At 49.2% G+C, this 16,504-nt stretch overlaps 1 protein-coding gene across 1 annotated transcript in view; it reads right to left on the bottom strand.

Moving 5' to 3' along the window:
• Window positions 1–16,504, bottom strand: part of LOC128830151 (disintegrin and metalloproteinase domain-containing protein 20-like) — a 191,173-nt gene that overhangs the window by 19,829 nt on the left and 154,840 nt on the right. Inside the window, exon 19 of the mRNA XM_054015910.1 lies at window positions 2,807–2,921. Within this exon, the coding sequence (XP_053871885.1) occupies window positions 2,807–2,921 (115 nt within the window). The remainder of the gene's footprint in view (window positions 1–2,806; window positions 2,922–16,504) is intronic.

Genomic DNA, 16,504 nt, shown 5'->3' with positions numbered 1-16,504 from the left:
TTGGGGCTGACAGAAAAGGCCTGATGCCAGTCTGAGGATTGGCAACACCTGCTGGCCTGACAAGCCAAGGGCTATAAAGGCTGGGAGGGAGCCAGAAGGCAGGGGACAGCCAGGGAGGGAAGTGGAGGCCTCCTAGCTGAAGGCTGTCTCTGCCTGTAAAGGAGGTGACTAATCCTGTAAAGCTTGTATATAAATAGACACTGGTGGTGGGACAACCTTAAGTAAATAAAGACACAGGTGTTGCGCAACCCTGAAGACTCTCTGAGCCTTATTGGGGGCAGCAAGCAGGCCCCAGGAAGAGGGCAGGTCGTGAACCCTGTTACAGAAGAACAGAAGTTTTGGGAATGAGACAAAGAGACTCATCAGCCATATGACTGCCTTGGGGATGAGTAAGTTTTCCCCTAGTCAGGTTTTCCCTCTCCATAGCCTCACTGACCAGTCATTCAGGTTTTCAGGTGGCTCCTCTTTTTCTTGTGACTCAACCTTCTGGCCAACTCACTCTTTAGTCTCACCCCTTTCAGGGTAAGTCAGCGTGCACTCCAGTAACAGTCTGGCAGCCTTGTTCCAGAGTTCTAGACTGACTTTAGGTCCACTAGGCCTTATGACACTTATCCAGAGCCTTTGTTAGGGTTTCCCTTGGTGGTCTGGAGGGGAACTCAGTCCCACCCTCTACCCTAGGTTCCAGCCCTAAGGTCCACTTCCTCACACCTCCTGCTTCTTCCATGGATGTCTTCCTACTGTGGCCTGCTTAAAAATATTCTTCCCAAGCCCTTTTAAGGCCTCAGTGGAAAGGTAACAAAAGAAAAACACAACAAAAATAGTCCTAACAAGTCCCTCGCCTCCCTCCTTTCAGGATATACCTGACAAGCCGTAGCCCAGCTAGTATCCTCAAAGGCTACCCAGAAATGTTTGCAGAACCTCCTTGGCAGTTCCATCCTCCACAGTACTCCTTTCTGTGAACTAGTGGGGAGAGATATGTCCACCTCCTATGGCTGGGTCTTTTTAAATTGAGCTTCTCCCTTTTTAATTTCTTGCTCCAAGATTGGCATGCCTTGCAGGTTCAGCATGGTGGGGCTGCCTGAGGCCAAAACTGCATTTTAACCCCTTCCTGACTGGTGTAGAGGGTGTACACTCCATCACATGCCAGGAGACAGGGAGAGATGGGCATGCTTTCATAGCGGGGACAAGGGGGAGGAGAATCCAGTTTGTGAATCAATCAATGTCAGAAACAGCTAGCTTGGATGAAAAGGCTCCAAGAATTTGAAGAGAAGTCACGAGCTGCAGGGGAAAGATTCTAGACACCACAGAAAACTCTGCCCAACCCCAAAGTATCAGAGGGGTAGCCGTGAATCTGTAAAAAGCAACAGAGGGTCCTGTGGCACCTTTAAGACTAACAGAAGTATTGGGAGCATAAACTTTCATGGGTAAGAACCTCACTTCTTCAGATGCAAGGGAAGAAGTGAGGTGCATCTGAAGAAGTGAGGTTCTTACTGATGAAAGCTTATGCTCCCAATACTTCTGTTAGTCTTAAAGGTGCCACAGGACCAACCCCAAAGAAAATTCACAGTGGTGAGGAACATGACACAGGGAAACACTTTTTGGAGTGTCTGTTATTTTGTATAGATCTGGTTTTCTCATAGTACTAAGTAAAGAGTAGTGGTGTTTTGGAAAGCTGGGCAAAGTTTGTGTATGTCTGTTGGCTTTCACTAGAGGTACCCCTGAAGAGGTAAACTGTAAACCAGACAGCTCACCCTTTCAGTGGGATTCTGAGGAATGTGCAAAAGCTGTTGGGGAGACTGCACATTTCAGCACCTCGGCATTTGGACTGCAGGGGTCATCTCTGCCAAGAAAGGTGTCAGACTTGAGATCTGCTCCAGCAGGGTTGAGCTTAGGTACTGTGCCTCTAGCCACACAAAGCTAGGAACAGTACCTAAGCTCAACCCTGTCCCAGCAAGCAAAGGGCACGTGTGAATCAATGTGTGGTTTAGAACTGGGCAAAAAGAGGAAGTGTCTGTGTGTGTGTCTGGGAACGTGGGTCTCTTTCTGTTAAAACTGTCATGGTTTTGAGAAAATGTAATCCCAAAGCTGGACAGAATGTCAAAACCACCAAAAAATTGCAGAAAGACTTTGAAGAAAAATTCCACTTTGGGACAACCAAAACATATTTTTTTAGCTCCCCAGCTACATTCAAGGAAGGCTCTAATCAATTTCAAAAGCCCTGCTGCGGGAGAGGCAGAAAGCCCCTTCACTCTGCTTCCCTGTCAATCCCCTCGAGTTCCCAGAGCAAGTAAGGTGCAATCATGGTGCTTTGCCTGTCTGTCCCCTAGAGCCAGCTGGGAAAGTGGGGAGGCAGAGCTTCCGATGCTCTGCCTGCCCCCCTGTAGCTATGGGAAAGGTGGGAAGGTAAAGCACAGCAGTGCTGTCCTTCCCCATCCCCTGGCACTGCGGGGAGATGGTGATTGATGAAGGTTTAGTTGCATCTGTACTAGATTTGATGAAACATTTCATTCTGCCTAATTGGTATTTTCTGACTACACTCAGTTTTGGAAGAAAATTTCCAACACGGTCTAGTTTGAATTTTCTCACAACAGTCAGGAGAGCATCCAGCAGCAGGGAGCCCAACCAGATCTGTGGCAGTACCCTAGGCTAATAATGGACCAGTTAGTAAATATAACAGAGGTGCTTTTGCAGGTGGCCAGCAATGTGTGGCAGGCTTACTGCCAAGTGTAACACTGGGGGAACTGGGATTAGAAATAAGTGTCACAATCTTATCATATAGTGTAAACGTGAATGAAATTTTACTTACCTGCTAAAGATCCGAGCAATTTGAGCTCTTTTATGCACAGCAAAGCTGAGAACCAGAAGAAGAAGAAGGATGCTTCCTATTGCTATTCCCATAATGACAATGTCACTACTGGACACTTGGAAAGAAACAGACACAGAACATTACACTTTGTTTGCACTTAGGACTTACTCATATAACTGTAACAAACATTTCTGTAGAAACTGAGGCTTGTCCCTGTATGAAGTGTGCATGCATCACACACACATCCAGCTATCTCATACGTACATTCTCTAACAATACTAGCAACGAGGCCTCCACATTTGTTTTGTCTGCACACAAAGTTCCAGCACTGCTGCTTGTTTCTGCTGTGCATTCTCCCTAATCATGAATACCATGTGTTGTCAACAGCTGGGTAGGCAGTGTGACACAGTCACATGGTTGTCATATTGCACATGAATTTGGGATGTAATATAGCTGCCCCCATCCCCCAAAAAGGCCTTGAAGTTTCAGGCCGTATACGTACAAGCATCAGACCTTGAAGCAAGGCAGGAATACTTCTTTCTATATGGGCCTAGAGTGACCACACCTAGAATTGTGTTCATTTTTCAGCACTACAGTGACGGAAATATATTTAAAAATTAAGGGAGTAAAGAAAAAAATAACAAAACTATCAAGGATCTTGAGGGCTTGATTCATAAGGAAAATATAACAGAGATAAAAACTTACAGCTTGGTTGAGCAATGACTAAGGGGGACATGACAACAGTCTACAATTATGTACACATTCTCAAATCAGAATGATCTCTTTCTGCCAATCATGGTAATTCTACCAGAGTACCCCAGCAAATGCTAAGCTGCCACTGTGAAAAAGTCTGTCTCTCAAACACTTGTGTCCCAGGCTATATAGAGCTTTAAAGATCATACCCAACACCCAGAACTGCAGCCACAAATGAACAGATACCCAGTACAGATCACAAAACATTACTGTGATATGCCAATAGCTAACCCATTCAGTTCAAGAAGAGACCCACTGTACTCTACACCTACTACCTTCTGGAGGCAGATTCAGACCCACAGGAAGCATGGAAGCTACAGTGCAACTCCATGGTATAGGAATATATGGGCCAGACAGGGTCCCCCCAGTGACCATCCCATGGACATAGAGAAGCACTTCTCTATGGCTCTGGCACTAACACTCAAGGCACCACATGGGAAAAGGATTCTGGGAGATACATATACTGCAAAGCAACAGCCTTCACTCATGTATCTGGCTGCCTCCAGGTATCTCCATGATGTTAGCAGCACCAGAGTATGTGTAACTGCATATTTGTGCAGGAGAGAAGTTTCTGGAGGAGACGCTAGGATTTGTTTTGTGGAGGGAGAAAGAACATTTATTGGCCTTAAAGTAACTGTGGTTCAGGATGTGTTGTCCCCATGTATTCCACTTCTGGTGTGCACGTGCCTCATGCACTCAAGACAAGACTCTTTTGGCCAGCACTGTCTGCTGAGGCTGTGTCTGCACCTATGCCTGTTCAGCCCATCTTGCTCAAGGGTATCAAGGGTGGACTGGCCCAAACCATCCCTCAGCTCCTTCACCAGTACAGAACGCAGCTGTTGTAGGAGTCCATAGAAGTGGAGGAGGGCAGGTCATGGAAAACATGTGGACAACACATCCTGAGGAACTACAGTTAGTGTATGCAAAGTAACTGTTCTTTCTTCTTTCATGTTTGCAGTATTGTTGTAGCAGTGCTGGTCCCAGGATATTAGAGAGACAAGGTGGGTGAATCATTGTCTTTTATTGGACCAACTTCTGGTGATGAAAAAGACGTACTTCTTCAGGAACTGAAGAAGAGCGCTGGATAAGCTTGGAAAGTTGTCTCTTTCAACAACAGAAGTTGGCCCAATGAAAGATACTGCCTCACCCACCTTACTTTTTTGAGTAATTATCCACAAGCCGTGACCTCATAGATAGGAGGTTGGTGCTCAGAAACTACCTAAATAAAGATTGAAGGATAGCCCTGCCAAAGTGGGCATCAGATTTTGAGGCCTCAAATAGGGAATAGTCAGGGACTAGACTATCATTTCTCATCACATGGGGAGAAATGATGTGAAGGTTAAATGAATAGTTCTGAGCTCTAGCACATTTATGTGAAAGTGAGTTTCTTCAGGAGTCTAGTGGGTTTGAGTCTGAATGTGGTCCAGGTGAGCTCCCCAGCCAAGTGTGGGAGCATCCATCACCAGTTTCTTGGTAGGTAGAGGCGAAGAAAATGGTACTCCTTTGCATACCCAGAGAAGATCCTTCCACTAAGTTAATAATGAGAGAGGATTTCTTGGCAGACCTGCACCCTTGTGTCAATGTAATGTCTGTTGAGTAGATATAACAATTTCCCAATTTAACAATCCCTGCATGCAGAACAGGTAAAGGCGAGCATGCTGTATTACATATATGCAGGGGCCATATGTCCAAGAAGTCTGAAACAGACTTTTCTCCAGTGTTTGAGGGTAAGCTGGCAGCTGGCTGAGATCTACTATGGTGTTGAATCCATCCTGCGGCAGATAAGCCTTTGCTATTGTGGAATCTACTGCTGTGTGAACTCTGTTCTCTGAGTTGAGAATAAAAATAATTTCCCACTGTTGATTCCGAAGCCTAATGTGATGAAAAGTTGCAAGATATGATGGATGGAGTCATTTACCTGCTTTGCTGATCTTCCTTGAATGAACCAATCATCAGTGTACAGGAATACCCATAGGCGTGAGAATTAGGAGTGTGGGGAGTACTGCAGCACCCCCAGATTTTACTGTGAAAAGTTTGCTGGTGCTGTCAGAAAGAAATTAGCATTATTTTGCCATTCTTGAGAATCTCAGAGCTGTGCTGCACCCGTGTGGTGTGAGCAGTAATTGCACTTTTTTCACATTGCTTTTGAACACAAAGGGTTCACAGTTTCCTTAGCTGGCTTTCAGCACCCCCTCTATAAAATGTGTTCCAGCACCACAGGGAATACCTGGATCCTCTGATTTCTCAGGTGAGCAGCTGCTACTGCCAAGCACTTGGTGAAAACACTTGGAGTGGTTGCTAGACTGAAGGGCAGGACTCTGTACTGATAGTTTTCGCAGTTGCTCTCGTCCCCTAACGCCCCTATTCTACTTGCGCTACATCGATGATATCTTCATCATCTGGACCCATGGAAAAGAAGCCCTCAATGAATTCCACCATGATTTTAACAATTTCCATCCCACCATCAACCTCAGCCTAGACCAATCCACACAAGCAGTCCATTTCCTAGACACTACTGTGCTAATAAACGATGGTCACATAAACACCACCCTATACCGGAAACTCACTGACCGCTATACTTAGCTACATGCCTCCAGCTTCCATCCAGGACACGCCACACGATCCATTGTCTACAGCCAAGCTCTAAGATACAACCGCATTTGCTCCAATCCCTCAGACAGAGATAAACACCTACAAGATCTCTATCAAGCATTCTTAAAACTGCAATACCCACCTGCTGAAGTGAAAAAGCAGATTGACAGAGCCAGAAGAGTACCCAGAAGCCACCTACTACAGGACATGCCCAACAAAGAAAATAACAGAACGCCTCTAGCCGCCAGCTTCAGCCCCCAACTGAAACCTCTCCAGCGCATCATCAAAGATCTACAACCTATCCTGAAAGATGATCCCTCACTCTCACAGATCTTGGGAGACAGACCAGTCCTCGCTTACAGACAGCCTCCCAACCTTAAGCAAATACTCACCAGCAACCGCACACCATACAACAAAAACACTAACTCAGGAACCTATCCTTGCAACAAAGCCCGATGCCAGCTCTGTCCACATATCTATTCAAGTGACACCATCATAGGACCTAACCACATCAGCCACACCATCAGAGTCTCGTTCACCTGCACATCTACTAATGTGATATATGCCATCATGTGCCAGCAATGCCTCTCTGCCATGTACATTGGCCAAACTGGACAGTCTCTACGCAAAAGAATAAATGGACACAAATCTGACATCAGGAATCATAACATTCAAAAACCAGTGGGAGAACACTTCAACCTCTCTAATCACTCAGTGACAGACTTGAAGGTGTCAGTTTTGCAACAAAAAAACTTCAAAAACAGACTCCAAAGAGAGACTGCTGAACTCGAATTAATATGCAAATTAGACACAATTAACTTAGGTCTCAACAGAGACTGGGAATGGTTGGGTCATTACACTAATTGAATTTTTTTCCCCCCATGTTAAGTTCTCCTCACACCTTCTATGGGTCATCTCGATTATCACTTCAAAGTTTTTTCTTCTGCTGCTACTGATAGCTCATCTCAATTGATTGGCCTCTTAAAATTGGTATGCGTACTTCCACCTTTTCATGTTCTCTGTATGTATAAGTATCTTCTGTCTGTGTGTTTCACTCTATGCATCTGAAGAAGTGAGCTGTAGCCCACGAAAGCTTATGCTGAAATAAATTTGTCTCTAAGGTGCCACAAGTACTCCTGTTCTTTGTACTGATAGTGAAAATTTCCCATTTGGGGAAACTGTGAAAATATGTGCTTTGCAGGTTGAGAGCTGAAAACCAGTCATGAGGAGAGGCTAGAGATACCATCCTGAACTTGAAATGGTGGGTGAAGGCACTGAGCCATCTAAGTCCAGGAGTGGATACCAGCCCCCTTTCTCCTCTAGGACTGGAAAATAATGTGAATGTAATCCCCAAGGAACTTAACTAGGTTCCTAAGGCTCTGTGTGCTTGTAATTCAGGGAGAGACATGCTATCCCTGGGAGGAAGGGGAAACCCCAGGGCAGATTCACAGTCTGCTAGGCAACAAAGAGGGTTTCAGAGTTCAGAGTGTGGGGGAGAACCCTGACAAAGGACTGACCTCCTGTATAGTACAGGACACTAACACCACTTGCCATTCCCACACCAAGCCCAGCAATCAGAATTAGACCAAAGTATTACAGGCCTCAGGAGATTAAAATATTGTGTATGTCACAGGCAGAGAAAAAGCTGTTAGAAACCTGTTCGGTAACTGTTGTTCTTCTTCGAGTGCTTGCTCATATCCATTCCATTAGGTGTGTGCGCGCCGCGTGCACGATCGTCGGAAGATTTTCTACCCTAGCAACACCGGCGGGTCGGCTGTGGAGCCCCCTAGAGTGGCGCCTTCATGGCGCTGAATATATACCCCAGCCGACCCGGCGCCCCCTCAGTTCCTTCTTACCGCCCCTGACGGTCGTTGGAACTGTGGAGCGCTGCTTAGCTGTTCTCCACTCTCCCTAGCTTTGTTGGTTATTAGCAGTTATAGTTATAGTGTTTATAGTTAAATAGTTAAATAGTTTTAAAAAAGTTGTTATAGTTGTTCTAAGTAGCTCAGGGGATTAAGGGGGTCGTCTCCCCCTTTCTTCCCCGGCCGCGGGGCCGGGCTCATGCCCAACGCTCCCGGCTTCAAGCAGTGCGCCTCCTGCGCGAAGCCTATGCCCACGAGCGACCCGCACGACTCCTGTCTGAAGTGCCTGGGAGAGTCCCACCAAACAGATAAGTGCAAGATCTGTAAGGCCTTCAGACCAAGGACCAAGAAGGAGCGGGACTTTCGGCTCAGGCAACTCCTGATGGAGGCGGCACTTAGCCCGGACACTCCCTCTACGGGCCAGACCCCGGCGCCTAGCACCTCGGTGCGCAGTGCACCGGCAGCACCGGCTTTGACGACCACGCGAGTGGCGTCAGACAAGCCTCCCCGGCACCGGACCTCGTCGGCACCGCAAGCAGTGCCTCGGCGCCGATCATTATCCCCGGGGCATAAAAAAGCCCATAAAACGGGGACGTCCGTGCCGAAGACGCCAGCTCCCCCAGTGCCGGGGGTAGAGCCGCGTCCGCCGGTGGAGCAAAGGAAACAGGTGCCTCCAGCACCGTCGACTCCGGCACCGAAGCCGTTGAGTCCGGTGCAGATAGCGTCTCCACCGAGGCCGGCGGTGATACAGTGCCTACCGTCGACTCCAGAGACCTTCGCGGCGGCGAGAGACTTAATAGCTCTCACGGAGCCGGCACCGCCTCAACCACCGGCACCGACTGCACCGCTGACTCGCCCGGTCCAGTCGAGGGGGAAACCTGCCTTGATGCGCCCTCCACAAGGACTGGAACCTCGGCACCGCTCCAGGTCCCGAAGCAGGTCCCCACGCCGCTCGCAGTCCCGGCACCGAATATCATCTCGGCACCGGTCGTACTCGCGGCCAAGATCTTCTTCGCGGCACCGCTCTACGTCTCGGCACCGATATGATCGTCGGCACCGATCAACGTCGAGACGTAGCTCTCGGCACCGCTACGGTCGACGCTCGACGTCGAGAGGCCGCTCCCGGCACCGGGCATACTCCAGGTCCTCGTCGAGGTCCAGATCCGACTCCCGGCACCGACGAGGTCATCGGCACCGGTCGCGGTCCCGGCACCGATCGCCGGCACCGCGTGGAGATAGAACATCCCCGGACCGGCACCGTGCGGCACCGCATCCCACGGGATTCGTCTCGACGCACTCGGCACCGCCATGGCCATCGAGATCGGTGTCCCGCTCCTCTGAGGAAGTATCGAGATCGGCATACCCCCCTCAGGGTCAAGCCGAGGAGCAGGACATAGGCCATTGGCAGGAGGTAGCAGAGGACCCTGCTCATGGCCCATCTCACTGGTCGTTCTGGACCCCGTGGGCGTACCATCAGGCGCAAGGGGCTCCAATTGCGTCGACCTCTCGCTCCGGTCACTCCGTCAGAGGGGCCCCGGAGTCCACCATCTCTCGGCCTCCGCCAGGGGGCATGGAGGCCTCTGGGTCCGCACCACCTGACACCCTGGACCCAGGCACAGGTGATGCTCCAGCCCAGGAACAGGGAGACCAGGACCAGCCCTTGGATCCTGTTCCACCGGAGGCATCTTCCTCTTCTTCTCCCGATGAGGCAGTGGCGGGCACATCGTGCACAGGCCCGCCTCCAATAGATCTTCGGGCTCACCAGGATCTTCTGCGCAGGATGGCCCGTAATATGGACCTGCAGGCGGAGGAGATAGTGGAGGTTCACGACCCGATCGTGAATATCCTTGGAGCGGATGCCCCATCGAGGGTAGCATTACCCCTGATCCGCACGATTCAAATGAATGCGGATACGATATGGCAGACTCCTGCCTCTATCCCACCCACAGCGAGAGGGGTGGAAAGGAAATACTTTGTCCCGTCTAAGGACTATGGGTACTTGTATACCCACCCCCAACCGTGTTCACTGGTGGTGGAATCAGTGAACGCACGAGAGCGCCACGGCCAGCAGGCTGCAGCGCCTAAATCAAAAGAGGCTAAGCGGCTCGATTTGTTTGGCCGTAAGGTTTACTCAGCCGGAGGGCTACAACTTAGAGCAGCGAACCAACAGGCGCTGCTGAGCCGCTACAGTTTCAACTCCTGGAACTCTATGGGGAAGTTTAAGGAGCTGATTCCCCAAGAGTCCAGGGAAGAGTTTGGAGCCATGGTAGAGGAGGGCAAGAAGGTGGCTCGGACCTCCTTGCAGGCCTCCTTGGACATAGCAGACTCAGCTGCGAGGACCCTGGCTTCGGGTATCGCTATGCGGAGGATCTCCTGGCTTCAGGTCTCGGGTTTGCCTCCGGAGCTGCAGCAAACCCTACAGGATCTCCCCTTTGAGGGACACGGATTGTTCTCAGACAAAACGGACTCTCGCCTGCAGAGCCTAAAGGACTCGAGAACAATCATGCGCTCCCTGGGGATGCATGTTGTGGGCCCTCAGCGCAGGCCGTTTAGGCCGCAGCCTCAGCGCTTCTACCCCCCCCCACCTCGTCAGAGACAGGACTCGGCCAGAAGGCGAGGGCGAGGTGGTAGAAGAAGGTGGACCGGCCCTCAACCCGGCCCAAACCAGGGGCCACCTAGACCACCTTCAGGCCCCAGGCAGAACTTTTGAAGGTGCGGTCGAGGACGGCGCCCCAGTCATCCCCCAGGATCCAACCCCCTCCTTTCGGGATCGCCTCTCCCACTTCCACCGTGCTTGGTCCCTTATAACTTCGGACCGTTGGGTCCTCCGCACGGTGGAGAGGGGATACGCTATCCAATTTTCTTCTATCCCCCCCTCCCACCCCCCTTCCCCGTCCCTCTTCAGGGACCCTTCTCACGAGCAACTTCTTATTCAGGAGGTTTCTACGCTCCTGGCCATGGGGGCCATAGAGGAGGTTCCAGTAGAGTTAAGGGGCAGGGGATTTTATTCCCGTTACTTCCTGATCCCCAAGTCCAAAGGAGGTCTGCGGCCCATCTTGGACTTGCGCGGACTCAACAAATTCGTAGTAAAGTTGAAGTTCCGCATGGTCTCTTTGGGGGCCATTATCCCTTCCCTCGATCCTGGAGACTGGTTCGCCGCCCTCGACATGAAAGACGCATACTTTCACATCTCAATTTACCCACCTCACAGACGCTTCCTGCGATTCGTGGTAAACATGGTGCACTACCAATTTGCAGTCCTTCCCTTCGGCCTATCCTCGGCCCCAAGAGTGTTCACGAAATGTATGGCTGTCGTGGCAGCGTACCTTCGTCGGCAAGGGATACAGGTGTTCCCGTACCTAGACGACTGGCTGGTACGCGGTCGCACCAAGGAGCAAGTTCAAGCTCACGTCCACATAATAGTGCACACATTCAACGAGTTGGGCATCCTACTCAACAAGGACAAATCCACTCTAGAACCTACCCAGAGAATAGAATTCATAGGCGCAGTTCTAGACTCCAGACGTGCACAAGCCATCCTGCCAGACAACCGATTTGGCACCATCATGAGCCTCATTCAAGGGCTCCAGGCGTTCCCAACTACCACGGTGAGGTCGTGCCTTACCCTGCTGGGCCACATGGCTTCCTGCACGTACGTAACCAGGTATGCCAGACTTCGGCTTCGCCCACTTCAAACCTGGGTGTCATCAATATACCGTCCACATCGGGACAGCCTGAACATGGTGGTCACGGTCCCGATCTCGGTCCTGACCTCCCTCACCTGGTGGCTAGATCACAATGTGGTCTGCGAGGGGATGCCATTTCACGCCCCACAACCCTCTCTGCACCTGGTCACAGACGCTTCATCTCTGGGTTGGGGCGCCCATCTCAACGAACACCATACCCAGGGCCTGTGGACTGCATCCCAGCTAGCCCTGCACATCAATGTTCGGGAACTGATGGCGGTGCGCCTGGCGTGCCAGGCATTTCTCAACCTCCTACGTGGCCGATGTGTGTTAGTTCTCATCGACAACACCACGGCCATGTTTTACATCAACAAGCAAGGAGGAGCACGTTCGTCAATCCTATGCCAAGAGGCCATTCGCCTGTGGGACTTCTGCATCGCCCACTCAATCCACCTCACGGCATCGTTCCTCCCTGGAGTCCAGAACACTCTAGCGGACCGACTCAGCAGGTCCTTCCAGACGCACGAGTGGTCTATCCGTCCGGACATCATACATTCCATCTTCCAGAGGTGGGGGTTTCCCCAGATAGACCTGTTTGCATCCCGAGACAACAGGAAGTGCCACGTGTTCTGCTCCCTACAAGGTCGAGCTCCGGGCTCCCTCTCGGATGCGTTTCTCCTTCCCTGGAAAGACCACCTGTTTTACGCCTTCCCTCCGTTTCCTCTGGTCCACAAGGTACTGCTCAAATTGCGCAGAGACCAGGCACAGGTAATTCTGGTCGCTCCAGCGTGGCCGAGACAACATTGGTACACCACACTGTTGGAACTCTCGGTTCAGACACCGATCCCGCTTCCGTTGTATCCGGATCTCATCACGCAGGACCACGGCCGGCTGCGTCACCCCGACCTGCAATCACTCCACCTCACGGCGTGGCTGCTCCATGGTTCACCCAGGCAGAGCAGCAATGCTCGCACTCTGTCCAACAGATTCTGCTGAGCAGTAGGAAGCCCTCAACACGCACCACGTACCTGGCCAAGTGGAAGCGGTTCTCCTGTTGGTGTGAACAACGAGCCACGTCCCCGTTGCAGGCACCCATTCCTCTCATTTTGGAGTATCTCCTCTCCCTAAAACATCAGGGGTTGGCGATATCTTCAATTAGGGTTCACCTGGCCGCTATATCGGCCTTTCACCCAGGGGAACTCGCGTCCTCGGTATTCTCTAACCCGATGGTCGTTAGATTCCTCAAGGGCTTAGACCGGATGTACCCACAACAACGTCAGCCCGTCCCGACGTGGGACCTCAACCTGGTTCTCTCCAAGCTCACAGGTCCTCCATTCGAGCCACTGGCCACCTGTTCACTTCTGTACCTATCCTGGAAGACAGCCTTCCTCGTAGCCATCACCTCAGCAAGGCGCGTTTCTGAACTCAGGGCGCTGACATCCGAGCCCCCTTATACAGTTTTCCATAAGGATAAAGTGCAGCTTCGTCCACATCCTGCCTTTCTCCCTAAGGTGGTTTCTCCTTTTCACATCAACCAGGACATCTTTCTCCCGGTCTTTCATCCCAAACCACATGCCACTCGCCAGGATCAACGCTTGCATTCCCTGGACGTACGAAGGGCCCTGGCCTTCTATATTGACCGCACAAAGCACTTTAGAAAGACGACGCAGCTCTTCGTTGCAGTGGCCGACCGAATGAAAGGCTCACCGGTCTCCTCACAGCGCCTATCCTCCTGGATTACGTCTTGCATCCGGACTTGCTATGACCTGGCAGGTGTCTCAGCACCGCACCTCACCGCTCACTCCACGAGGGCCCAAGCCTCCTCGACTGCTTTCCTGGCACATGTTCCGATCCAGGACATTTGTAGAGCGGCGGTTTGGTCATCAGTCCACACGTTTACAGCTCACTATGCACTAGTGCAGCAGTCCAGGGACGATGCTGCCTTCGGATCAGCGGTTTTGCACACGGCAATGTCTCACTCCGACCCCACCACCTAAGTTGGGCTTGGGAGTCACCTAATGGAATGGATATGAGCAAGCACTCGAAGAAGAAAAGACGGTTACTCACCGTTGTAACTGTTGTTCTTCGAGATGTGTTGCTCATATCCATTCCAAACCCGCCCCCCGTCCCCACTGTCGGAGTAGCCGGCAAGAAGGAACTGAGGGGGCGCCGGGTCGGCTGGGGTATATATTCAGCGCCATGAAGGCGCCACTCTAGGGGGCTCCACAGCCGACCCGCCGGTGTTGCTAGGGTAGAAAATCTTCCGACGATCGTGCACGCGGCGCGCACACACCTAATGGAATGGATATGAGCAACACATCTCGAAGAACAACAGTTACAACGGTGAGTAACCGTCTTTTCTTTGAGATGTGTTGCACATGTCCACTCCAGTTCAGGTGTGTGTGTGTGTGTGCGTGCCAGTGTCCTGAACCCAGAGATGTTTTCCCGCACTGGGGAAACATGAGCATATGTGCCCTCCATATGCTCATGTTGCTAGCTGAGGGTATAAAGGGATGGAGCTGCCTCAGTCTGTTAGACCTGCAGTAGGAGTCTCCTTACAAGATATGGGAGCAGGCAGATACTGGACACAGGGTTGGTATATATCCACAAATACTCTTTATTGCTTACAAAATAAACCACTCACTCCACATTCATAAAATTACCATGGAAATTACCACATCTGAGGTGGAAGCTGTGCATTTACATTTCTTTTTAAAACAGATTAGTAAATCTGTAATTGCACTAACATTTCACCTCAGTTCAAACCTGACCTAGGTCACAAATGAGTTTTGGATTCTTAATATGATCCCTGGAAATGTGTTCATCTCACACAACAATGCAAAGCTGTGTATAAGAAAACAACTTAAAGTTCCTAATGTGCTCAAATTGCGGGGACTGGATAATCTGCATCCCAGAATACCAAAAGAACTGGCACGTGAGATAGATTGATCAGAAATCTTTACTCTTAGACTAGCAATAGGCAATGGACATTAAGTAGTAATTCAAACTACACTAACAAATGAACTAGTTATTAAGAAAAATAGGTTTTGGGTCACACAGTCCACAAGAGTTGTAGACACTACCAAGGGTTTCATCTGGCCACCATAGCTGGGTGATAAGGAGGAACTGAACAATGGTTGGGGCTGCTCCATTCTTTATGCCCTCAGGTGGGGGTGGAGGGAGGTATGAGGACACACAGGGTGCATGCCTGGCCCCATTGGACACTGCTGACTGAAAGAATCCAATCTTGAGTGCATGAGGTGCTTGCAAATGTGGACAATAGACTTCAGTATTGATGCAAAAAAGGTTATCAGAAATTATTATAATATATTCTTAGAATTTTAGGTCATTGTAAACTTGCCTCTGACATTCCTGAATGTTAAATACCACTTGTGATTGCTTACATACACATGATGCTTGTAGAATAGAACACCACCACTTATGTTTTTGGTTGCTTATTTTATTAAATGACATGTTCAGGCGAATTTAAAAAAATGCAGGTTTCTGTTTTCTTGTGACACAGTGGGAAGCCAAGTGTCAGGGAAGATAACACCTCTTTGGCTTTTTGCACCCACATTGGTTTACACAGACTCTAATATGCAGCTTTTATAACTTCTATCTTGCTTTAACTTCCTGTATTATTTTTATGTGATGTTTTGAAATGTATATAAGCATTGACTATTGTGATTTGTGCTTAAAATTATTATTTTAAAATATTTAATAGAAGTTTTTAGTTACAAGTTGTAAATATATTGCAAATGGCATGCCATAAATCCAAGGACCATTTTGGTCAGAAAGCAAAGAAACCACAAACAAAGCCAAAGGTCTTTCAAATAACTGGACACATCTCTTATATAAGATACTGCTTGGTATAAATACGATTTCACCTCTGGATTTCAATAATGGCTTAAATTAGTCTTTTGAGATGTATATTTGCAAACACTTTGTATCTAAGTACAAATCTCATATAATAACTTCCTAATGCCATTGTTATGTGAATAGGAGATATATTATGTACAAATATAGCAAGATCATTTAATACTACAACTGTTACTAATGCAAGAAGGCATTTGAGTATAAAATATAACTGAAGATTACTTACTTGTAACCGGATTTCTTCACGATGACTCTGCACATTTACACTAATGGGTAATGTGTCGCCTGGTGGCACCAAACAGTAGAACCTTCTCAGGCAGTGTCTGTTAGAGCATACATGTGCCCCCTCTTACCTCTCCCCTCTTTGTCTCCGAACATGCCAATGGTGAGGCCATATATAGGGTGCGGTGCCCTCTACTGTCTCAGTTCCTTCTACCGCTAACCCAGAAGACCATAACAGGACTCTGAGAAAGAGGGAGAGGTGAGTGGGAAGTGTGAATATGCAGAATCATCTTGAAGAACTCTGGTTACAAATAAGTAACCTTCATTTCTTCTTTGAGTGGCTCTGAATATTTCCACTTATGGGTAGTTTGACAAGCAGTGCTGAAAAACCTTCAGGGGTGGGAACAGAGTCCTAAGTAAATGACAGTTGTAACACCTTTCTGACAGATTTGTCATCTACTCTAGAAGATGGATCCAGGGCATAATGTTTAGTGAATGTATGCACTGAGTTCCAAGTAGCAGTCTTGAACATTTCCCTAACAGGAATATGTTTAAGACAAGCAAAAGATGCTGCTACTGCACTAGTAGAATGAGACCATACAATGGGAGGCTAAGGGATTTCTGTGAATTTGTAACACTGAATGATGCCCGGATTAATTCATCTGGAAATAGTATAAGCAAACATACCATGACCATTATGATTCTTT

The sequence above is a fragment of the Malaclemys terrapin genome, chromosome 1, assembly GCF_027887155.1.
Source record: "Malaclemys terrapin pileata isolate rMalTer1 chromosome 1, rMalTer1.hap1, whole genome shotgun sequence".
NCBI lineage: Eukaryota > Metazoa > Chordata > Testudines > Emydidae > Malaclemys > Malaclemys terrapin.
The sequence above is the reverse complement of the archived record's forward strand: the minus strand, read 5'-3'. Positions and strand labels throughout refer to the sequence as shown.